The sequence below is a fragment of the Sceloporus undulatus genome, chromosome 3, assembly GCF_019175285.1.
Source record: "Sceloporus undulatus isolate JIND9_A2432 ecotype Alabama chromosome 3, SceUnd_v1.1, whole genome shotgun sequence".
Classification (NCBI taxonomy): domain Eukaryota; kingdom Metazoa; phylum Chordata; class Lepidosauria; order Squamata; family Phrynosomatidae; genus Sceloporus; species Sceloporus undulatus.
In genome coordinates, this window is record NC_056524.1 from 222,417,345 (window position 1) to 222,443,111 (window position 25,767).

Genomic DNA, 25,767 nt, shown 5'->3' on the forward strand with positions numbered 1-25,767 from the left:
GCAGAGGGGTCTACTTAATAGAAATATCTGCATCTTTGAATCTTGTCTTCTTCAAGCTGCAAAAAGCTGGCTCATCCTAGAAAAGAAATCAGATGCTTCAAGGAGTACTGTAACAGTTTAATACTCCCAGAATGTGGTTGCCTCTTTGGAAAAAAATGTGTACTGTGTCTGCCACAGAAAGGAGGAGAATTTCCAGTTATATATACCTGTGTATTATTTATATTTTCTTTCCACAACAGCATATTTCAGCATGTTTAAAGGGATATGATATTACTTCCAGCCACCTTTTTGGCCAATTGCCAGGCAGTCTCCCCCGCCCCCCCGCTTTGGGAAAGTTAGAGGATGAAATTGTTGCCTTTTTAGATGGCTTTGGGAGAATTGGGGTGGAGATTTGAAAGCAAAAGTATCACCCCAATATCAGCCTGAAATAGGTTTAAAAATGGGGGGAGAGATCTGGGGATTTTGGGGTGGGGGGCTTCTAGTGGGTCTCCAAGGCCTCAGTGGTCCCTAGAGCTGTGACTGCTGTAGATGATTGCTGCTACAGTATATCCTTTATATAAGTAAACAAAATATTGCAAATAGCAATTATAATTGTACATCTTTTGATCCAGCACCCCTTTACTACTTTTATCTTAATGTGGCATCGTAGATCCTTTTGTACTTTAAATGAATCCTTCTTAATAGCCAGAGTGGAATACTTTAAAGATTTTTCAGTATGGTTTTACAGTTTCCCCTCTGGATACTGATGCTCTAAAACAGACACCTTAAAACCTTTTTTAAAAAAACCCAACAGTGTATTCTTACCATCTTGAACTCATATTTATAAGAGAAATGCCATGATTTAGAAAAAATTGGCTTCCAAATGTTTAAATAGCTTGGTAGCTGCCTTGGGTTCCTTGTATGTCCTTTTGGGCACAACTAGAAGTACAGAAAAACCATTTGAGGAAAAAGTGATGATATTGCAGCTCACTGACAAATTCCATTTTCTTCATGAAAATTGTCAGGCCAATATGCAACTGTTCAGCTGTCTGGTAGAAACATGGCAAGTCATAAACATAGCGATTCAAAAACTGTTTTCTCTGCTGTTCTTAGAAACTGTGTATTTTGTTGATTTGTACTAATTTGGGTATTTGTGACTGATGCTTTTTGGAGGAAGGGTAAGTACAATAAGTTGAAATACAATATTTTGTTTGTACCCTGAGTTCCTTTTTTGGACATAAGGTAGAATATATTTTTTTAACTGAATCGCAGGGAACATTGCATTTTTGCTTGCTAGTCAATGATTAGTTTATTTTTTAATGTGTAAAGAACTGGCACTGTGTGTGCATCCACAGTCATATATTTTAAGAAAGCTGTTTGTGACCATACTTCCCTCTCCCCATTTTTTCAGATCAAGCTTCAGAAGTTCAGGTGACCATGATGCTCACAGAAAGCTGTAAACTTAGAGGTCTTCATCACAGGTTAGTGTTCTTACTTAAGACAAGAACATTTTATTTAGGGAAGCTGAACAGCTTATCGCCTAAGATTTAGATGATAAATAGTCTTGATTAAAAGCTGGGAACTTTGTAAGTCCTGCATAAATACTGTATTTGACTCCCAATTTTTTCAACCCATATATGTGTCTTCTTCATAGTCTGTCAAGGAGTACATGCACTGTTTAAGAGAGAGGAAATAGTTTTTCTGTATCTCCAGATAAGATACAAATTGTAACTGAATGTACTAAAAAAGAGTAAATGTTTTTATAGAATCTGAAATGTTCCAAAGATCTCATTTCCCAAAGGCCAACTGTAAAGAAAAATTTATCTTGGAAATCACGAAAATCAAACATCAATTACAATCATTTGACTGAAGAATCTGCAAAAAAAAAAATAGTGACCAAGAGGTTCAGCTAGTCTTTTAAAGTAGAACCCTTTGTCAGCAGCAAAATCGGGGGATTGAGAAGCAAAGACATGGTTTAGAATAGAATAGAATAGTTTATTTATGGTGTTTGACCCAAGTATCTCAGTGTTATATATACACTAACAATAAAAACATTCTTACAAAAAACAAATCTAAAAAAATCAAATTAAAACACAAAAATACATATAAACAAGCATTACACACTGACATAGGAGAGGGGATCCTTGAACAACTCGTTCTTTTAACCACAATTCTGATCCTTAATTTGTTTGTGTGTAGCAATGGCGACAGCACAAAACCGGGCCATATTCTCAGTAATTTGTGAATCTACATCCTTGAGCAATAGTGTCAAATAGCAATTAGCTGTTTGACCTGGAAATTTTTGTAAGATTGGATGAATTAAAACGGAACGCACACCTTGATAAAAAGGGCAGTACAATACAATATGCTGGAGTGATTCTACTAAAGTGTCAGAGCAGGAGTATGTCCAGTTCTCATAAGGGGCCTTATATTTTCCTTCCAATACAACTGAGGGAAGAACATTAAAACGAGTTGCAGTAGAGGCTGCCCTACATCTCAAATGAATTGATTTTCCTCCTATCTTCTTTCTTGACTGTCCAGCTCTCACATCCATACATGGTAATAGGGAATACAGTGGCCTGTATGATTCTGACTTTTGTGCTGAGTTGTATGTCTTTGCATTTTAGGATCTTTTCTAGTTTTTTCATAGCCACCCTTCCCATTCTTAATCTTCTTCTGATTTCCTGGCTGCAGTTCCCACTCCAATTAATGTTTTAAATCCCAGATATGAGAACTCTTTTACTTTTCTATGTCCCCATTGTCTAGTTTGAATGTAAGCTCTCTGTGGTCAGAGAACATTTTCTTTATGTTCAACAGTAAACCTGCCTTTGCACTTTCTTCTTTGATCTTCCTTAGTAGTTGTTCCACGTCTGTGAGGTTCTCTGCTAGTATTATGGTGTCGTCAGCATATCTCAGATTGTTGATATTTCTTCCTCCTATTTTCACTCCTCCTTCTCCCATGTCCAAGCCTGCTTTCCTTACAATATGTTCTGCATATAAGTTGAATAGGTAGGGTGATAGGATGCAGCCTTGTCTGACTCCTTTGCCTATTGGGAACCATTCTGTTTCTCCTTGTTCTCTCTTGACGGTAGCCTCTTGTCCTGTGAACAGATTCCTCATTAGGACTATCAGATCTGTTGGCGCTACCATGTCTTTAAGGGCATTCTATAGCCTTTCATGATCTATGCAGTCAAAGGCTTTGCTATAGTCTATGAAGCACATGCTGATGTTCTTTTGGAATTCCCTGCTATCCTCCATTAGCCATCGAATATTTCCAAATGAATATCCAAATACAAATAAAAGCAAATAAGAACTTGCCGGCGGAATACAGTCTAAAATCCACTGCAGTCTAACGTATACTTTCATGATGATATCTGGTAAACTACAATTACTCCCAAAAGCAATCTCAGGTCAACCTCAGCTGAATGGAGCTCTACAAATAAATCCTGCCAGTCTATCATACTGTATTCACCTAAAATAATGGATAGAATCCCAATAGGTATAAAGTCCCTCACTTGGAACAGGAAATTGTCTCCATTATTTCTCATTCATTGAATGATGTTACTCCCCTTGTCTCACAATCCTTATCTATCCTCTGAGGTGATCAAAGTACTCTTGGTAACCTAGAGACCTGAAAACAGAAATACAGACTAATTATTAAAATTGATTTTAGTAAAAATATATATATATATATATATATATATATATATATGCAAAACAAGTGACTCAGACTACCTTGTACCCTGAATAGGTTAAAGGACAGCCCCCATTGACCTGTGGCGGTGCATGCATGCTGCCGTGCCACCATTGGGCACAACAGAGCATAAAGGTGGCCCAGCCAGATGCATGCGCCGCCATGGGATAATGGGAAAAACAACATGGGACAAAATCCAGAATCTTGGATTTTAAATTCAGTTCCTTTTGACATAGTATTTCTGGGCTTTAATTGGAAGAGGAAATCATCATATCAAGTTGAATGTTGCTTTTTAAAAAATAAAAAGTAGTAGAACCAAGGCAGACTCTATTGTGTCAAAAGAAACAGAAACTAGGGAGCATTCAATGGAATCCACAGAAGAAACTGGAGACATGTCTCAAGTTGATCAAAGGATGCTTGTTTTAAAATGCCAAATAGATTTCTTTTTTTTTTTTTAATTAAAAAGCTTCATTTAAAACCTCTAGTTTCTCCTGTAAAAGCCACCACCTGTTTATCCTTAACATGTTTGTGTCTTTTTATCTGTGTATGAAACTATTTTGGTTCCCTCTTCTCTGACCTCCTGGTTTAGTCCAGGGAGGGAGGGGTTAGAGAATTTTAAAATATCTAAAGAAGGGTGTTCCTGAGTAGAAGTGCAGCAAAGTAAATCTCTGGCTGGCTTGTCTTTGCATCACTTTATTTCCAGAAGTGTTTGGCTCTCTCCTTGTCAGTTGCTTTAATAAACTGTTCCAAAAAGGAGGGGGAAATGCCAAATAAATTTCAGTTTATGCAAACTTTTACAGCCTTCTTTGGGGACTATTTGGGATCAAAATTCAGAAATTTTGGGACCAGGAATTCTCAAACCAGTTACTAGACTGTAACTTATGCCAAAGCCATTCTTGAACAGCAGTTGACTGACTTATTACTGAATCTAAAATTACTGTTGTGGAGGAGGAGGGTATTGTATTCAGTCTCCTGTGGTAATTCTGAAATATTCTGTTGACCAGCTTTCAGTCAATTCATATAGAAAGATTCAACTGTATTTTGTGACATATTGCAAACTACCAAAAGTCACAGAGTCCCCTTTTACCCTTATAAGTATTTGTAAAAGCAGTTAGTGAGAGGACATACCGATTGTATCATGTGTGTATGAAATCTTTTGATTATAAGATACAATTTCCTGTGAAATTTTGTATAATGAATGATTTACTTTTATTAGCCATCAGTATAAGCATTCAAGCAACTAATAAATTAGAGCAGTCTCCATGGCTGCTTTTATCTAGGAACTATGTTTGATGCAGTCATTAAACATTTTTGGTTTTCTCCACTATACTGCTTTGTAAAATGTTTGAATAGAGACTTTGAAAAAGCTGAAATAGCACTATCAGATTACATACTTTCCATTAAGAGAGCAAAAGTTGTTTTAAATGTTCTTTTTAAAAGATTAAATTGATGGAAGAGGATAATTGAAAGGTGGTAAGTGTGCAATACAAACCACTCTTGTGTTTTGACATGAAGCTGTTGTTTGAAGTTCTAATGATGACAACCCAGAATTACACTTCTTTCAGAAATCTTCTCCCTATCACTCATGTTTGCATAGAGGAAGGAGAAAAACCTATGGTGTTGTTGCCTTATATGAATTGGGGGAATCTCAAACTGTTCTTGCGGCAGTGCAAATTAGTAGAAGCAAATAATCCTCAGGTAAGCGGCTAATATATAATAGTTTAAATCACCAACTTAGATTTCATTAATGTTCAGATTATCAAGATCATGGTACCTTTTCAGGGGAATAAATATAGTTGGGGAGTCATGAACTAGAGTCATGAGAAGCAGGTAAGATAATAGTATTTATTGTATTTTCTGCTAAAATACTGATTCTTCAAGCGCTACAGAATTGGAAAATTATATACTTATGAGCTCATGGGTTAAAGCAGCAGTTGTCATACTAATTTTTCCTGTTCTTGCTGGGTAGCTTCTCAAAATGTTTTACTCTTTCACAGTAGTATTGTATGCTTCCTGGTTCAGAAAAAGCCAATTTCTCTTGTTTGCTTGTTTTATTTAACATCCTGCCTTCCTCCCATCATGGGCTTCAAGGTGGACCTCACTTTTATCCAATAAGGCATAAGTATGATTATCTCTTGTTATGCAAACTAAGAGGGCTGTGACACAGTCAACATGATCTAGCAGAAAGAATAATCCCTTTCAGGATGCTCAAACTTATACCTGGTGCTTATAATCAGACTACTTTCTTATGACAGAAATAGGACTAAAAGAATGGTCATGATTTACAGAGAGGAAATATTTATGGTCTCCCCTCTCAATGAAATAGTAAAGGGGAAAGAGATAAAACTGTTGCCTTCTATTCATTACTGTAGTAGAAAATGCACCTATAGATGTGAAGTCGAAGGCTTTCATGGCCGGCATCCATAGTTTTCTGGACTATGTGGCCATGTTCTAGCAGAGTTTATTCTTGATGTTTGGCCAGCATCTGTGACTGGCATCTTCAGAGAAATATAATATAACACCTATAGATGTCTGGAGCCCCTGTTTCCAGACTAGCTTGTGACTTTTAATATAGCTCCTAGCAGCTTTCATTGTACCAGAGAAGCAACCACTTTGAGTTATAAAAAAAATCAAAGTTTAGTAGATTCACAATAAGAAACTAGTATCTTAGACAAGTAACAAATAATGGTTAAATTATGAAGCCTATACAAGCCTATTTGTATGCCCCATCTTAAAATTTTAGGGAAATTTATAATAGCTTTCTCTCTGTAGGCAATTTCACAACAAGATCTTGTACATATGGCTATTCAGATTGCTTGTGGAATGAGCTACTTGGCCCGAAGAGAGGTCATTCATAAAGACCTGGCTGCTAGAAATTGTGTGTAAGTATTTAAGTGTATTTGGCTAAACATACAAGCCACTAGCATTCCTTTAGCTATTCTGCTGTTCATAATCTGTTCAAGATCTTAGGAGTACTAGTCTGGCACAGCAACTGGTATTTAGAAGATGCAGCACAATAAAGATTGCTTAAAGAAAGTTAGAACTTATAGTATTGAATGCTGTAACTTTCAGGCTGACTGGAAGATTTGGCAGATCTCAGTCATTGCTTCAATTCTACCAAGTTTACATCTGAATAAATTATGCAAACAATTACTTCCATCATGCCCAAATTATTAATTCCCGAGTTTTTCCTTACTTGCCAGTATTAATATAACTAGCTAGTTCCCAGCATTCTATTACAATCTAGTGCAGATGGTATGTGACTTTTTTTGCCCTTGAGGACCAAATTCAGCAAAAAGGAATGGATTGGGGGTTGTGCACACATGTATGTAGAGGCAAACCTAATTGTATACACACATTTACATATTTGTACAGACTCATCACAGGTACCCACACCCAGTCTCAGCAAATGGCAGAGTGTGGCGATTAAATCTTCCTTCTTCTTCGTGGTCTCTGCGAATTCACACAAATGGGTTATTTCTGCGCATGCGCAGCAAACTCGGAAACTTCTAGAATCTCTAGGCAGAAAGTCATGTAACTTTCTGCAGCCTCTTGCAACTTTTTGGCGGTAGCCCCGCCCATCCGTATATAAGACCCCTATCGGTCCGCTCTCCTTCAGTTCCTTCATTCCGCCGCGTTTGCAGCTCGAGGAACTTCACTTGACTCATTGAATCTCTAACTGGCTATTGAAACGGACTGGACCTTTGACCATTCTCTTGGATTACGATTTGGACATTGTCTCAGACTTCTCAGAATCGACGCGGACCGGTAACGACGACCCTTATGGCTTCGTTTAAACAGAGTACTAAGTGCGGGGTCAAAATCCCCATGTCCGACGGACACGATAGATGCGTCCTATGTCTTGGAGAGGAGCATATCCCTGGGGCCTGCAGACACTGTAAGGCCATGACTGCCCAGGCGCTAAAAAATAGGGACCAAAAGCTGAAGGCGTCCCTTTACGAGAAAGCTTTTCGCCCCAGCGCGACGGTCCAAGAGCCGGCTGCCCAATCAACAGCTGCCGACCCAAAGGCTGAGCCTGAAAGGGCTTCAAAGAGGGCTCATGGAGACAAGCAAAAGCCTTCCAAGACCTCTAAGGACCACCGTGAAACCAGAAGGGCCAAATCAGCCTCCCCACCGCCGAAGTCCAGGCGCAAGGGGCCTCCAAGTACCATTTCGGTTCCCCCGCCTGACTCTCGAACCGCTGCTACTCCTATTCCGGAGATCACTGCGACATCGGCCCCACCACCTCTGGAACCACGGGTCCTCATCTCCTCCCATTTGTCTATTCAAGACAAGGAATTGGAGATTGTTAACTTGGGAGACTCCTCAAAATCCGAAGGAGAAATCCCTGACTCAGATGCCCCTCTCTCTCCACAGAGACAGAGGCGTCCATCTAGATCACCGTCCCGTCCGTCTAGATCACCACTGAGGCAGAGACAGCCATCTAGATCTCCATCCCGACCCAGACGGACTGGTGCTTCTCCACAAAGGAGAGATAGAGCAGCCCTCGGGACGGAAGCGGATGAGGCCCTGGATAGCGCCCATCCAGGTCGCTCTCCTCTGAGTAGAGACCATTCAGAACGCGACCTCTTCAATACTTACCCGGATTTAGTTTATGACCACCATTCTGGTCAATATCTCCTGCCAGTCGACGTCGATTATCTTCGCCGTACTACTACGGACCCTTCCAGAGTGAGGCCTCGCTCACCACAACATCGGCCCATGAATTTGGGGACCGAAGAACCAGCCAGACGTCGCTCCCGTAGCAGGGACCCCTCCCCTGCTAGCCATAGATGCAGTAAATCACCTTCGGGATCCCGCTCCCGCTCAGCATCCCCTTTCCTCCAGTTGGACGAGCAACCTCTCTCTTTTGGCGAACCGGACGCACCTTCTCCAACCGATGACGTCCGTTCCTTCTCGGACAGGATAATTAGGATGGCTGATGCCCTTAAATTAGAAGTTGCTCACCCTGAAGATGTGGCACTCGATCCAGTAGAGCGAAGAATCCACGGTTCTGCCCCAGCACCTCCTTCCCTGGCATTTCTACCTTCTTTAGAAAAAATTGCTAGAAGGTCGTGGGACACCCCTGCCACGATTGCCTCGACCTCTAGGAAAATTGAAAATCTCTACAGAGTCACACCGTCTGGACCCACTTGGCTGTTTAACCACCCAAAGCCAAATTCAGCCATCGTAGAGGGCTCCCAAACCTCCTTTACTGCTCGGCCTTCCTCTTCCCCAGTAGACAAGGAAAGCAGGAAGATAGATGGTTTGGCAAAGAAATTTTATGCCTCTGCTGCACTGGACATTAAAATAGCTAATTATGCAGCATGCATGGGGGCATATGTCCAGCTCTTAATGGAGAAGATGGACCCTGTTATTGCTGACCTCCCAGATAACCAAAAGAGGCTTATGGCCGCCATCAGAAACGAAGTCCACCAGGTAGGTGGCCAACAAATAATTTCAGCACGCCACTCTACAGACTGCGCTTCAAAGATCCTTTCTGGATCGGTGGCCCTCCGCAGACATGCCTGGCTACGTTCTTCAGACCTGAACCCCCAGGCCAAGTCCACCATTGAAGATATGCCGTTTGACAACTCCGGCTTATTCAACAAAGAAACTGATGAGAAGTTAAGCTTCAAATACAGAATGAAAACCGCCGCCAAAAAACATGGCATGTCAGCTCCTCCATCTAGACCAACTCGACAGAGATACACTGGCCAGCGCTCTTGGTTCCATCACGGTCAACAACGCTATAACCAGCCGGACCGTCAGTTTCAGTCTCAAGATTCCTCTAATCAGACCAGACCGTCAAGGTCCCCTTCGGCTCATCAGGACCGATGTCAGTCATCCCAGGGCCGCTATCAGCAGGGCTATACAAAGAAGGATACCAGAGGCAAGAAACGCTTTTGAAGTTCCCCAGCGCATTTCGTCACCACCGTAAACAGCTTATCGCCTTTCTTTAACACCTGGGCCTCTATTACTTCAGACTCTTGGGCCCTTAACATCGTTCGATGGGTTATGCCCTTGAGTTTTCGGAGCTCCCTGTCACCGGAGCCATCATTTATACCAACCCCTTGGACACCCTTCTCGACGAAGTGCGCTCCCTTTTAGATAAAGGTGCTATCGAGCCTGTACATCCATCACAGGCCCGGTCATGCTTTTTCTCTAAATACTTTATAGTCCCTAAAAAACCTGAGGGCCTTAGACCCATCTTGGACTTACGTGCCTTAAACTCCTACATAGTATATAAACGTTTTAGGATGGTAACTCTTGCTTCTATTCTGCCATTATTGCAGAAGGACTCCTGGTTCGCCACCTTGGACCTGAAGGACGCCTACTTCCACATTGGCATTCGAGAAGATCATCGCAGATTTCTCGCCTTCACCGTAGGCCAGGAATTTTTCCAGTACAAGGTCCTTCCATTCGGTCTCTCGTCAGCTCCAAGAGTCTTCACAAAATGTATGGCCCCTGTAGTCGCATATCTCCGTCAGAGGGGGATTGCAGTCTTCCCGTACCTGGACGACTGGCTATTCACTGCTCCGTCAAGACAGTCCCTACAGCGCCAGATGGACTTTGCACAAAGCCTATTGCGGTCATTGGGAATTTGCATCAACCTAGCAAAGTCACATCTCACTCCATCCAGACGGATCGAGTTCATAGGCAAGCTGTTGGACTCACAAGCTGCCAAGGCTTACCTTCCACCGTCCAGGTTCCTAACCTTATCTCTATCCATACGGGCCTGCCTCCATTCCAGACATCTACCAGCCCGTGTAGTACAAGTCGCAATGGGACATTTGGCTTCAACAACCTTCGTAACTCCATGGGCAAGGTTGCGTCTGAGACCAGTACAATCTTGGTTCCTTTCCGCTTTCGATCCAGTGAAAGACCATCCCTACAAGACGCTCACCATCCCAAGGAAAGTCCAAGCCTCATTACGATGGTGGCTCCAGCCAGACAACGTCTGTTCAGGCATGCCCTTTGCCCCACCTCAACCAGACATCACTCTAACAACAGATGCGTCTCTTCAAGGCTGGGGAGCCCATACGTTGGGACTGACTGTCAAAGACAAATGGTCCCACGAAGACTCAAACCTCCACATCAATGTGCTAGAAATGCTAGCTGTAGAAAAAGCTCTCAGAGCATTCCAAAATCTGCTCTCCAACAAAGTGGTCCTCCTCCTGACGGACAACACCACGACTATGTACTACCTCAACAAACAAGGGGGTACGAGGTCCAAGACTCTTTTGGACATCACACTCAGAATATGGGAATGGTGCATACAACACAGAATACTGCTTCATTGTGTCCACCTCCCAGGAGACGAGAACGACCTGGCGGACAAGTTAAGCAGATCCAGGTCAACATGTCACGAGTGGATGTTGCACCCAGAAGTAGCTGCCACTCTCTTTCAGCGATGGGGCACCCCCACAGTGGATCTGTTTGCCTCACCCAGCAACGCTCAACTACAAACCTATTGCTCACGGATTCGTGCAGCCGGTTCTCTGGGGGACGCCTTCCAATTCCAATGGACAAACGGTCTCTTGTACCTGTTTCCCCCCTTCCCGCTAATCACCAGGGTATTAGCAAAAATGTGGATGGATTCCACGAATGCGATTCTGATCACCCCATGGTGGCCCAGACAACCGTGGTTCGCTCCATTGCTACAACGAGCCCAAGAACATCTTCGCCTGGACCACAGACCAGACTTGCTCTCGCTTCACGGTGGACAAGTTCACCATCCCGAGATGCAATCCCTCCAGTTGGTAGCGTGGAGGATTCGATCTTGAGATCACTACCTTCCGGGGTGAGAGATATCATCAGAGCAGCGCAAAGACCGTCTACACAGAGGTCCTACGCATATAAATGGAACAAGTTCCTTTCGTTCCTACGAACCAGTGGCATTCCTCTGTCTAACGTTTCCATTCCGGTAGTCCTGGACTTTCTTATGACACTGACTACCGCCGGCCTCTCCTTGAGTTCCATAAAGGCTTACCTTTCTGCCATCTCATCTCATTACTTGTTGCAGAACAAGCCGTCTTTGTTCAGGGACCCACTCATAAAAAGATTCCTCAAAGGACTCAACAACCTACACCCACCAGTTGCAGATCCTTCCCCACAGTGGAGCCTGGACACCGTGTTGGCAATTCTGATGTCCAAACCATTTGAACCTTTAGCTACCACAGATCTGAGACTTTTGACATGGAAAACGGCCTTTCCAGTAGCGATCACATCAGCCCGTCGGGCTGGTGAATTGTGTGCACTCAGAGTGGACCAGCCTTTCTTACGTTTTCACAAAGACAAGGTCGTCCTCCAGACGGACATCTCATTCTTACCGAAAGTGGTGTCCGCCTTTCATATTAACCAGGACATCGTTTTACCAACCTTAGCCCCTAACCCGACCACGGACTCAGAGCGCCAGCTACACTCCCTGGATGTTCGCAGGGCACTGGCGTTCTATCTGGACAGAACTGCTGGCACCAGACGATCGGAGAGACTCTTTGTATGTTACTCCGAGGCCAGGAGGGGACTGCCGGTTTCACCGCAGAGGTTTTCCAAGTGGATCGCCAGTACCATTCACCTCTGCTACGAACTGGCAAAGAAGCCCCTACCAGCACGGGTTAGAGCCCATGTAACTAGGGCAGTAGCAGCATCCTCGGCCTTTTTAGCAGGGATCCCGCTCGAGGATGTGTGTAAGGCTGCTGTCTGGTCGCAACCAATGACGTTCATCAAACATTATAGGCTGGATGCCAGGGCCAGGCAAGATGCAGCCTTTGGGAGGGCAGTGTTGCTTTCTGCCATACATTGAAGATATTACACTGTAAATAAATGACACAGTTGTTTGGTTTACATACTTTATTCTCTGTTTGATTTTTGATGATGGACACTCCCTCCTCCTCTGACTATAGCTCGCTAGTCTAACCCATTTGTGTGATTCGCAGAGACCACGAAGAAGAAGGACAGGTTGCTCACCTGTAACTGTGTTTCTTCGAGTGGTCATCTGCGAATTCACACAAACCCACCCATCCATCCCCTCAGTGTCGGCTCATTTGATAACGCTTGCTGCCGCGCTGTATGCGGCTCATTCGGAACTGAAGGAGAGCGGACCGATAGGGGTCTTATATACGGATGGGCGGGGCTACCGCCAAAAAGTTGCAAGAGGCTGCAGAAAGTTACATGACTTTCTGCCTAGAGATTCTAGAAGTTTCCGAGTTTGCTGCGCATGCGCAGAAATAACCCATTTGTGTGAATTCGCAGATGACCACTCGAAGAAACACAGTTACAGGTGAGCAACCTGTCCTTCCCTGTATATTGAAATCACTTTGTGAGTTGGCCAAGCGCTAGGAGAAGTGTATAATTTAAATGGAGAAAAATGTGTTTGAGAATGGTTCTGCCTATCTGCTGTCTTCCTCCATTTAAATTGTGCTTCTGACAGCTTGCCCACAGTCTAACTTTCCCTACCCACTCTTTTCCCAGGTATAGTTGTGGAGGCGCAGTGTATTGGGGTAGGTGGCTCAGGGGGATGACAGTATTGTTGGTGACAAAGGAGAGAACTCTAAGCAATCTTTAGGCTGTGATCAAAAGAAAGGACTGTATTGGGATTATTAAGCTGATAGTTGCTAGTTTTAGTTTCTAAGTGGTAATTTGTGTGTATTTTAATATGCAGCATTGATGATGCACTTCAGGTAAAGATTACAGACAATGCCTTGTCCAGAGATCTCTTCCCCATGGATTATCATTGCCTTGGAGACAACGAAAACAGACCAGTGCGGTGGATGGCTCTTGAAAGCTTAGTTAACAATGAATTTTCTGGTGCTAGTGATGTGGTAAGTTAATATCAGTGCATATGAAATATAACACTTTAAATCATTCTGATACTTATGATGAAAATCTCAATATGTAACAGCTCTTACTTGCATCCTTCTTGTTAAGTATTCACTTTGCACTTTAGGCTAACCAACCAACCCCCCCCCCCCCCCAAAGGAGGTTTGCTTAAGAAATACATCCACTTGTGTGCTTCACAGCTGACAGGAAATTGAACCTGTATCCTCTAGTCATACTCTGTGGCCTAACAGTTACACCACACTGACACTCTTTTATATCAGAATACATACCATAGGTATACAATGCCAGAAGTCAACAGGAGCTCCACTGCAATAAGGAAATGTGGAGAATATGCTAACATGTCATTTTACTGCCAAGACACGACAATGAACACAAGAAGTTCTCTACAGCAATTCAGAAATTAATACAACTTGACAGACATCATAACATTGCAAATTTTAAAGCACATATGAGAATCTGTTTTTAAAAGAAATAGCACTTTTAAGATGTCTGTCCAGCCATATTTCTCTAACATGGTTGGCAGAATTGGGAACTTGATACATTGTCAATGAAAAATATCGGGTATGTGCTGACTTACTTTTACTTCTCATGTTTTTATTGTATCAGCCCTGCTATGTCTGAAAGAATAGACTTTCCAGAAGCCAAAGCTAGCCACCACAACTTGTGCATTTCTTTTGAAGAAAGATTCTTGCTCAGTATCTTGCCTTGCACATTTAAAATACTGAAATGTTTGTAAACAAGCTTTATTTTACAAGCTCAGAACTGTCAGTGTGAAAGAGGCTGTCCTGTCTGTAGATATGTTGGTATCTGTTCAGTGGCCTTCATTCAGTCTCTGTTGCTGTTTCTGCTTTCTCTAATGCAATACCACAGTAAGTTAATTTAAAATTCATGATTTCCCCAAGCTGATTTAAAATTTAAAATATCTTCATAATGAAATAAAATCACATTATAATCAATTTCATGTATTCAATAATGAATTAATCTTAATTCTACATACATTGTAATTAATAACATTGAATGTGTTAAAAAAATCTTTTCAGATAAGAATTAATTCTTAGTGGGTTTAGAAAAATATTACTTCTTAATCTAATTTTTATCGAATAAACTAATACAAAATATTAGAAAATGAATATTTTATTTTGTCAGTCCTAGGCATGGAGGATTAAATCTTGGTGGTGGGCACAAGAGCTTTTACACCAGGTGTGCATGCTCCTGTAGAGGTCATCACTGGCCATAGTGGCACATGTCTTGATTGCATCCTGTTCATGGGATTTTCTTTGGACCTGTTTCAAAAGTATAACAGGTCTAAATTGCTGCAGCCAGACTGCTGACCATGGCAGATTGCATGCAATTTTTCGGTTGAAACAGCTTCTCTGGCTACTGGTTTGTTTCTGAGCACAATTCAAAGTGCTGGTTATGATCTATAAAGCACTATATGGTATCTGAAAGACTGTATTTTCCAATACAAGCTCGCCCAAGTTCAAAAATTCTTGGAGAAGGGTTTTTTTCCCCTCAATCCCATCACCATCTCAGTTAGGTTCAATGAGGACACAGAAGAGAGCCTTGTTGGCTGCTCCCAGGTTGTGGAATTCCCTCACTGTTTAGGTTAACCACATCTTTGATCTCTTTTTGCCAGCAAGCAAAAGACTTTTAGTTTTTAACTGGGTGTGTTAGAAAGGTATTTCAGCTAGGGTTTACTGTCTTTTAAAAGCATCATTACTAGATTTTACAGTATCTCCTTTTTAAATTGTTATCAGTTGATACAGTTATCAGTTGATAACAAAATCTGTGGATGCTCAAGTCCCATTAAATACAGTAGCATAGCAAAATGGTGCACCTTATATAACATGGCAAAATCAAGGTTTACTATTCAGAATTTATATATTTTAAAAATATTTTCAAGCCATGGATGCTTGAATCTGTGGATAAAAAAATCTGTGGATAAAGAGGGCTTGATGGGGGGGGGGGAAAGAAAGAAAGAAATCTTGTAACAAATTTGCTTACAGCAGCGAGATTAATTATAGAAGAAGTTGAAAAACAAAAATAAATGTGGAACTGGAGAATTAGTATAAAGAAGTCTGGCAAATAGCGATTAATGATAAATTAACATGTAAACTGAAAGTGAAGAAAGGATTATGGAAAAGAAATGATTTTGATCAAATATGGGAAAAATTATTGAAAGATATTAAGAAAAGAAGATGGAAAATTACCTTCACTAGATGAATTAAAATTTTGGTTGGAGTATATGGATGGGAATGGCTCCGGGGAAGGGGTGAACTGAGGTGTTATTTAGTATAAAATAAGTACAGTATTAAGGTGTACATTTGTATGAAGAAAGTGTATCAATTTGTATTGTAAAATTTAAAAATGTTAATTAAAAAAGAGGGCTTGGTGGTATTTTAATGTAAATTTTTATAATTATTTCTTAACTTCGATATTTGGAGAAAGATGGGATATTAAATAAACAAATACTTAATAAAATAAATAAATTTAAATACATTATAGTAAAAAAAACACAATTTTTACATTTTACTGTTATGGAGTGGATCCAAACCAGCCCCTTGGTTCTCCGCGGAGTTGGTGGTGATTAAGCGAGTAAGATATTGACTAGAATGAAGTTGGTGGAAGACCCAAAGTGAATCTGACCAAACATGGACTACAGCCTCTTTGAAGGCCTACTCCATGGCAATGCAGACAGCAAAGAAATTATTTTTTTGCTGCCAGCATTGCATCTGCACGGAGCCATCCAGCAGAGCTGTTCTGAGTGGCCAGGAGTCTTTTACATACTCACCCTCAAGTAGAAAATGCAGACCACTCAGAAGCCCGCTGTCAAGAATTTGCACAGCATTTTGCAGATAAAGTCACTTAGATCCCCTCTGACTTAGATGCTACAGTTAATACAGCACCAGTGGCTGTAACCTTGGTTCCTGTCGGTCCAATGTTAATGGATACTTTTCAACTTGTGCAGCCTGTTGATGTGGACAGGATCCTTGGAGAGTTAAAAACCACCACGTGTCTTGGACCCTTGTCTGATGGCTTATTAAACAGATAAGACGGGGACTGGCTGAGTGGGTAAAGGAAGTAGTAAGTGTCTCCCTACAACAAGGCAGAGTTTCATCTTGCCTAAAGGAGGCAGTTGTGAGGCCTTTGTTTAAAAAGCAATCCCTGGATCCCACAATAATGAATAATTATCAGCCAGTGTCCAACCTTCCATTTTGGGGGAAGCTTTTAGAATGCGTGGTGGCTACCCATCTTCAGGGGTTTCTGGGTGAAACGGATTATCTAGATCCATTTCAGTCTGGTTTCAGGCCTGGCTATGGAACAGAGATAGCTTTGGTTGCCTTGGTGGATGACCTACACAGGGAACTGGACCGGGAATGTTTGTCCCTGTTGGTTCTCCTGGACCTCTCAGCAGCTTTGGATACCATTGACCATGGTCCGCCTCTCTGCGATGGGACTTGGGGGCACTGTTTTACAGTGGCTCCATTCCTTCCTGGAGGGTCGAACCCAGAAGGTGGTGCTAGGGGACTCCTGCTCAACCCCCTGGCCATTAGCCTGTGGGGTCCCTCACGGTTCGAGGAGGAGAGGTTGTCCAGAGTTTTGGGGTGCAGTGTCATCAATATGCCGATGACACTCAACTCTGCTACTCCTTTCCACCTCAAACCAAGGAGGCTGTCCTGGTCCTAAACCAGTGTCTGTCATCAGTAACAGACTGGTTGAGGGCAAACATGTTGAAACTTAATCCAGATAAGACAGGTGCTCTTGGTCAGTCAGAAGGCAGATCAGGGAATAGGGATTCATCCTGTGTTAGATGGAGCACACTCCCCCCTCCCTCCCCCCTCACCATCTCCTTTTGTGTCGTGTCTGTTTAGATTGTAACCCTGAGGGCAGGGAACTGTCTAGTATCCCCTCTGTTGTAAACCGCTCGGATTCCCAGTGATTGGACGGTATATAAATAAATCTTATTATTATTATTAAGACACAGGTTCACAGTTTTTGGGTACTCCTGAACTCTCCTTTGAACCTGGAGGCCCAGGTCTCTGTGGTGACCAGGAGTGCTTTTGACATTTGAAACTTGTGCGCCAACTGTGCCTGTTCCTTGAGACCCTGGATCTAATACATGCCTTGGTTACTTCACATTCACATACTGGGGCTGCCTTTGAAGAGTGTTCAGAAACTTCATCTGGTCCAAAGAGCTGTAGCCAGGCTGCTAACAGGGGCAAGTTATAGAGATCACACAACGCTCCTATTAAAACAGCTACACTGGCTGCCAGCCTGTTTCTGAGCACAATTCAAAGTGCTGGTGATGACCTATAAAGCCCTATATAGTTCAGGTCCAGGCTGTTTGGCAGATCATATCTCCCTATATGAGTCGGCCCAGGCTCTGTTATCCTCAGGGAAGGCCCTTCTCTCCATCCCACCAGCATCACAAGCATGGTTGGTGGGATAAGGAGAGAGGGCCTTTTCCGTGGCTGCCTCTAGACCAGTGATGCGTGCCAGAGGTGGCACTCAGAGCCCTCTCTGTGGGCACATGTGCCATCACCCCAGCATAGAGTTTGCCAGAGTTCATTACTAGAAAGCCAGAGGGACATGGCACTTTGCAATAAATAAGTGGTTTTGGGTTGCAGTTTGGGCACTCAGCCTCTAAAAGGCTCACCATCACTGCTCTAGACTCTTGAACTCCCAGCCCATGGAGGCCAGAACGGCCCCTTCATTGTTATCCTTCCACCAGCAGGCTAAGACCTACTTGTTTAGACAGGCTTTTAAAACAAGTTTTTAAGGCATGTGATGGGGTGTTGTTATATTGTTTTAATGTATTTTAAGCATTATTTTTAATTTTAGAATGGAATTTGTTTCAATCATTGTAGTAATTTAATTCTATTTTAACATACTATTTTTGTATGTTTTTAACTGTATGGTGTTTTTTAATGTTGTAAGCCACACTGAGTCCCAGCCCTGGGAGAAGGGTGGGATATAAATATTATTATTATTATTATTATTATTATTATTATTATTATTATTCTATTTAAATAACAAGTTGCTATTTGTAATAGGATCTCTTCTCTTTTGATGGCTTGTAAGATCTGTGCATTGTTACTATGGCTGAAGATGAGAGGGTGGTTGATACAGTTATGCTGTATAGACTATAGACCAGAAGGTATACAAAATAGACCAGAATGTGTATATTGTCACCTGTAGCTGCATTTCTGGGGACCTCTGTGCAAATAGAATTGTGTCTGCTGTAGATAGAGGACTTCATGAAATAAAAAAGCTGTAAATCGAGTACAGGGGTACCCCGGGTTACGAAATTAATTCGTTCCGCCGCCGCTTTCGTAACCCGAAAATCTTCGTAAGGCGAAAAAGCCATAGGCGCTAATGGGGAAAAGCCACGATTTCGTGCGAAATAGCGCCGAAAAGCACCAAAAAAATTTCGTAACCCGAAATAACCTTCGTAACCCGGAACAGTTTTTTTAAATGGATTTTTTTCGTAACCCGGAAATTTCGTAAGGCGGCGCATTCGTATCCCGGGGTACCACTGTACCTAATTGCTCACAACTAGTAGGAGCAACTGGCATTAGAATCCTTCACAATAGCAGTGGCATTCCTATTCAGAAAGATAACTGTTTCTACATTCTAGTCAGTTCAAGCTGTAGTTGAAAATTATCCCCTGTGTCCTGGCAGGCAACTTACATAGTTACAGTAATGGCATTATTTACATTAGGTAATTGCATTCCAAACATAGCTGATTATTGAGCTTCAGTTCTTTAGCTGAGGGAGATAAATCTGTTAACTAAAACATCACACCACCTGTTTTCTGGTTGCTGTTATGCACCTTGTATTATCCGGGTCATGCATGCATTAGAAAAGAAACTGACACTGCAGCCTTATGTCCACTTACATAGTCCAATTGAACTAAATAATTTTTTGTAGATATATGTAGAATTAATTGTGAGTTCCCTGTTGATCCATTCTCAAGATAGAAGAATGCAATGCAGCTATTAAGCCAGTTCAGTCCATTTGTATGTACCTTCAAGTCACTTGTCTTTCTAGATTATAATTTCTGGATATTTAAATTAAATTGAGGGATAGCCCTCTTGTAAATGAATGTGGCTGCAACATTTTATTTCTCGTTGGATAGAATTTGAAAATCTCAGATATTTATCAGTTTCATCACTTATCTCATTTTGAGATAGTTTGGCTCTGTTTGGAAGATTGAGGGATGTTAAATATGTCTTCGTTGACTTACAGAGCAATTTGTGTTGTGTGGCATGGAACTGCTGCTTCCTAAGTCTTTGAAGGGGAGTGAGAAAGACAGGAGAATGCAAGAGTGTTTTCCTTTTTCAAGGGTGTTGACACCATTGGGATGGAAAATATGTGCATAACAATATTGCATAACACTTATATAATGTTGAATAGAATTCAACTATCTAACAGGTTATTTTGTGAAATACTCTTTTCTTTTTAGTGGTCTTTTGGAGTGACCTTATGGGAATTGATGACTTTGGGACAAACACCATATGTAGATATTGACCCCTTTGAAATGGCTGCCTATCTGAAAGATGGATACAGAATTGCTCAACCTATCAACTGCCCTGATGAATTGTAAGTGATTATGATTAATATTAAATGGTGAATTACAGCCCACTTCAGACATTTGGACTGGGGGTTGTATAAAAATTCAAGCAGGAGGCAGATGCTAGTCCCCCTCACTCTCTGTTTCTACTGGCCATTACAATAGTTCAAAGAGGAACGCCACCTCATTCATGCACACACCCCATGGACAGAGAGAGACTCATTTTCAGAAAGTTGTGTTGTGTTCATAGGTAGAAATAGCCATGAAAAGCCTTTCTTTCCTTATTTTCCAGCACTAGAAATTTGCCTACATGTATTTCTTAAATGTGTAAATAATTGTAGTATGACTTTGTGGTTGCCATTTTTCCTTGCTTCTTACTTGTTCTCTTGCTATGGAAATAAACAAAATGCCCCTTAATGCACTGACAACGTGTTTTTCTCTGCCTCTTGATTTAGGGAAGTAGATAGATTAACTGGTTCTAAAATTTTAATGGTGTTTGAAGAGTCTGGTAAACAGTTTGCTTCTGTCCTTGCAGTTGCTCTTGCAGAAAACATTTCTGGCTACTTAAAAGGAGATTGTGTTACTTTTAAGCTTGTGATGTTCTGTGTTCCCAAAAACAAGATAATCTCCCAACACACACACACACACTCACACATATACAAAGCCTATACAGCTCCTTCACCATGGAGCACCCCCACTATCTAACTATAGAGATACAATGACTAACAATGAACCCCTCAGATTCACTGTCATAAGTGATTATGAGATTAAATTTAAAAGGTTTTATTATAGATTAAAGCAAGACATTTGTCTGCTAGCCCTAATTTTCTCAATTCCTATCCAGTGTGTATAGGTGCAATAAACAGCCATTTGCTGGTATTAAAGTTTGTAGGAATTCTGTTTATATATATATTTTCAGGTGTTTTTCAAATCTCAAAAAATGAGTAATTTTTAAAATATCTAAAAACTGGGAGGTCCCAATACTTTATAACCTCTAGCCTGGGGAGTATGGTCTGAGTCACCAGTCACAGAATTTACAGGTGAGCATGTTTTTGATGTGGTGGGCCCCTTTCCATGTTGATGAGAGCCTTTATCTCATATTCACATGTTAAAATATTTCATATGGGGGGGGGTCACAGATGACAGAGAAAACATGTGGTACCTGTCACGTTTTTTGCCTGTTTGAATTGCTGTTATTTCAAGCAGGAATTGGTTAACAATTGTTGAAATGAGTTGTGTCTTGAAATGAGAAGGAAATTATTATGTCAAACTTACTTAAACCTTACTCCTTTTTATATTGTAGATTTGCTGTGATGGCTTGTTGTTGGGCGCTGGATCCTGAGGAGAGACCAAAATTCCAACAGCTGGTGCAGTGCCTCACTGAATTCCATGCAGCATTGGGAGCCTATGTTTGACACCAGGCACACACAATCTACTCAGAAAGGGACACTGTTTTTACATTACAGTGGAATGTGTCATTTGTGTCTATTTATAAACACCATACCCTCTGTCTAAAATGCTTTACCGAACAAAAGTCCCACTGATTTCAGTGGAATTATCCACATAATGTGTTTAGGATCAGGGAACCAGCATGTAAACATTTAGAAGAAGATCTTCCCAAATCACTGTGCCTTAAAATAGTCTGGCTTTTTTTTAAGATTAGGTTTTATTCTACATGCCACATACATGGAAAACAAGACTTGCACTTCACAAATAATTCCTGAAATGTAGTTACAATGGCTTGTAACATGAGTTAAGTGGATTCTGGCACTGTTTTAAAAAGAGCACATTTCAGAGGTGTTTTGACTGACAAATATGGGGGTGCTTCTGTTTTTGCTTTGGGTTTTAAAAAAACTAGTTCCAGCCTGATGTGTAGTGCTTTGAGAGTTGGTCTTCGACTCTAGAGACCATGGTTCAAATCCTCACTCAGGTAAGGAAACTCACTGGGTGACCTTGGGCATATCACATTGTCTCAGCATCAGAGAAGGACAAAAACAAACCTCCTCTGAGCAAACCTTGCCAAGAGAACCCTATGATAGGGTGGGCATAAGTCAAGTTGGAAATGACTTGTAGGCACCCAACAGCAACAAGAAAAAATAGCAAAAGACATTCCCCTTTCTCTCCAATCCTAAAACACTTGTATGTGGAAACATCAGAATATCTAAGATGATTTGACTGGTTGCAGTGTTCACAATTGTAGCTGAAATAGCCCTTTTTATCTGTTGCCTTCCTTTAAGATGACAGCACAATATGGTAGAAACCACACGTGGCCTTTTGCTGTGTTTTAATATCATGTTTCAGTGGCAATTCCTGTGGTGGAAAAACTCGACTACAAGTTGCATTATCTCCCTTCTTAGACAAAATGCAATCATGTGAAACTAATTCCAAGTAATCTGAGAGAGAATGAAATGGAACCTCATGCTAAATGGATAATTACAGACAGGATGTTCCAAGTGCTAGAACTTCAGAGAAGCACCAAAGCAGCCTTGTGTTAGGAGACTTTCACCTCAGACTGTAGAATGAAGTTTTTCTTGTTAAAGAGGTACGGTTTATGTGTTAAGGATTTTTTATGACCTGAAAAGGAATAAAATATATAAATATATATTTGTAAAGATGCATTTGAAGACTAAAAATACATGTGTATTCTGAGTTAATGAGAAACCAACCCTGATATTCTGATGATGTGTCAAGTTTAAATTGTAGTTCTGTATTTAACTCACATTGTGGTGAATATGAAGCCATTTCATCAACTTTTTGAAGTCTTCCCCAACAATGACAATGATGACCTCTCTAAAATTGTGTTGATCTGTCATACCAACAATGTTTAAAGTGTGGTGATTGCAGATTTGAGAAACTGCAGATCATTTCCATTTTAGGTTTCTGCCCTGCTCATGCATCTGAAAGGTTTATTTTGAGTGATTCAAGCACAATTGCCAGATAATTTCCCAGGGTTGTAGAAAAATCTCTGCTATCACTAGAAACTTAATGTCACTTGAATAAGTCTGCCCAAACAACTCAGCCTATTGTACCACTGCATATCGGAAATATTTTGAGGATCTAACCTACGCCTAGTGCTGTCTTCTGTTCTGCCTTCCCAGGATCTGTCCTTTGTGATAAATGCCTTGCATTTTACTTGGATGTCCTCCTGTGTTGTCCCTTTTCTCGGTTTCCTTTGTCAGTGTCATGTTGAAACAGTCACAAAACTACGGAGAGACAGTTCTAAAACATTGGTGGAGAAAGCTCCAAACTAAGTGGAAAATAAAATGTCATAATTTTGCCACAGGTTCTGTTGACCAAGGAGAATGGGATCAGCCACAGACATTGTGGGAAATGGGGATGGAGGGCATGGTGCTACCACAAGTTCATTTTCATACACTAGTCATAATTGCATGGTATCCGGATTAAGGTAAAAATGATATTTGCTTGTGCAGTTATAAGGAGAAGAAGCATAATGCCCTCATCCGATATCAATTTTGCATGTTTTAGAAGAATTATTAATCTGAAGTCGAAGGCTTTCATGGCCGGCATCCATGGGTTTTTTGTATCTCATTTGTGGGTTTTTCAGGCTATGTGCCCATGTTCTAGAAGACTTTATTCCTGACATTTTGCCAGCATCTGTTATCTGTAATTATTAATCTGTTTGTATTGCTGCCTTGTGCAGATGATAGGAGTGAGATCCAAAGTTTTTCATCATTATCATCATCTTGTAGAAGAGATATTTTTTGTGGAATCTTTCAATCTTCCCAGTATTTAGATCCATGTGAATATTAACATATTAATCCAGAGGATGTAATGTAGAACTCCAGGACCTTAATACTGATAGGAAAGTTCAGAAAGGCGAAAGTAAGCCCTGGTTACTTAGTATTGAGACCTCTGATAATAGAGGAGACATTTCAGTTGGTCCTGGCATTACCTAACCCTTGTAGCAGTTTAACAATAACATTAATATAGCACAAAGATACATAAACACAAAGGGGGATAAGCAGCATCCTGGTCTATAGCAATGTAGTTTATGTATCATGAACAAAATAAAGATTAGTGAACTGTTTTAAGTTTGTACTTTAGAGCCTAATAGACATGTGAAATTGTTTACAAATTGTGGTTTTCCAAAATAGTAAGTTTTCATCTAAACCTGTAGTCAACATATTTTTCTATTGATTTTCATAAAGAATGAAGCTAGTCCAGAATTAAGCACTTTTGAAAAATTCCTCCCTGTGTAGTTAATTCTAGCTCTAGGGCAGCAGTGCTTCTTTGGAATGAATTATGTACACAAAAACTGCACAATATATTGCTGACGATTCACATAGTGACATCCAGTCAGTTTTAATGAGAAATCTAATCTGTAATAGGTAAAATGCTCTCATTGTTGATTTATGCCTTTGATTTTAATACCTGGGGCAAATTGGATCATGCAGCCTGAACATGATAGAGGTGTGTATTCTAGTTTTAATAAAACATCTAGAGAGGTGCTGAAAGAAAAATTAGATCCAAAAAGTCTGATATGAAGAAATAGCACAAAAAACGTATTACTTCTGAAGTCAGTTAAGAATAGGCTTGAATCAGTAGTAAACAAGACAACAAAAAAATTTAAACTACATACTGTGCAAGAACACAGAACATACAATAGGTGCAAGGTCTTAGGAAAGACCCTAAGGGTGGGTCTGTCACTCTTAACTTAAATTATATGGGAGGTGTATTGGTTTTATTACTCAATTAGATAGACTGCAAAAAATTTGACCCATATAATCCACAAATGAGATACTTTTCTTCATTAAGGTTCTTGTGGAATGGCACTTGTAGGAAATGTTTTGCCATTTTTTGTAATCTGTTGCCAACTCTTAATGAATAAGAGCTGAAAGGGAATATTACCCTTTGGGCAACTTAATTGATTCTATCATCTGTCTTATAAATTGCAAAATTGATAAAGAAAACTTTAGGAAAAGATTAAATATCCCAAGCAAGAACAGGGAAGGGGTTGTCTTGATCTGTTTTAAGCTCAAGAGAATTCTAAAAAGTTTCAAGAAAAATAATTATTTTAATAAAATGTATTTGATGGATAAACTATTGTAATACAGAAATATAATTAAAGCTAATTGCTAAACGCTCGTGTGAAATAAATTACAATTAAATTTTGGGCACTGTAGTGATGTAGATTATGAGTTGCCATTGAGAATGTTAGTCACATGGAATCATCACTCCAGAATGGGAGAAGAACATGTCATCCAGATGTGGCATTCCAGCTTCCTCCAACTCCAGTCAGCCTGGCCAAGCTAACTGGACTGGTGGGAGTTCAGAAATATCTGGAGGGTACAAGTTTGCTGCCACTATTTTATAAGGTCTTTGAATTAAACATTATTTAAGTTTACTTGGAGCCCTGTTGAATTCGATAAGACTTCATTCTGGGTAGAAATGTCTAGGATTGTTGTGCTATCCCGGGGAATCCTTAGGTTTTTCCTAAGGCACAACAAGTTGTATGCAGTATACAGTTGCATGCAGCATCTTGTTTCAGTAGCCAGACGTGGCTGCAGTCTTAGACACTAGATCCTTATTAACAGTGTTTTTACAGTGTTTTCCATATTCAGTGGTTCAGACTAATCCTTTGAGTCCTGAAGGACTGATATTATCTCCTGATTACAAAGTTTAAAGGGTTGCAAAAATGATTTGAACTATGTATGGT

General features: G+C 40.8%; 1 protein-coding gene across 2 annotated transcripts in view; it reads left to right on the forward strand.

The window, feature by feature from the left end:
• The window catches only part of RYK (receptor like tyrosine kinase), a 69,024-nt gene extending 45,796 nt beyond the window's left edge, over positions 1–23,228 (forward strand). For both annotated transcript variants that reach the window (XM_042457612.1, XM_042457613.1), the window contains exons 10-15: positions 1,391–1,460; positions 5,239–5,371; positions 6,446–6,555; positions 13,338–13,497; positions 19,983–20,119; positions 21,394–23,228. In XM_042457612.1, the coding sequence (XP_042313546.1) occupies positions 1,391–1,460; positions 5,239–5,371; positions 6,446–6,555; positions 13,338–13,497; positions 19,983–20,119; positions 21,394–21,505 (722 nt within the window). In that variant the 3' untranslated portion in view covers positions 21,506–23,228. The remainder of the gene's footprint in view (positions 1–1,390; positions 1,461–5,238; positions 5,372–6,445; positions 6,556–13,337; positions 13,498–19,982; positions 20,120–21,393) is intronic.
• The last annotated feature ends 2,539 nt before the right edge of the window (positions 23,229–25,767 follow it).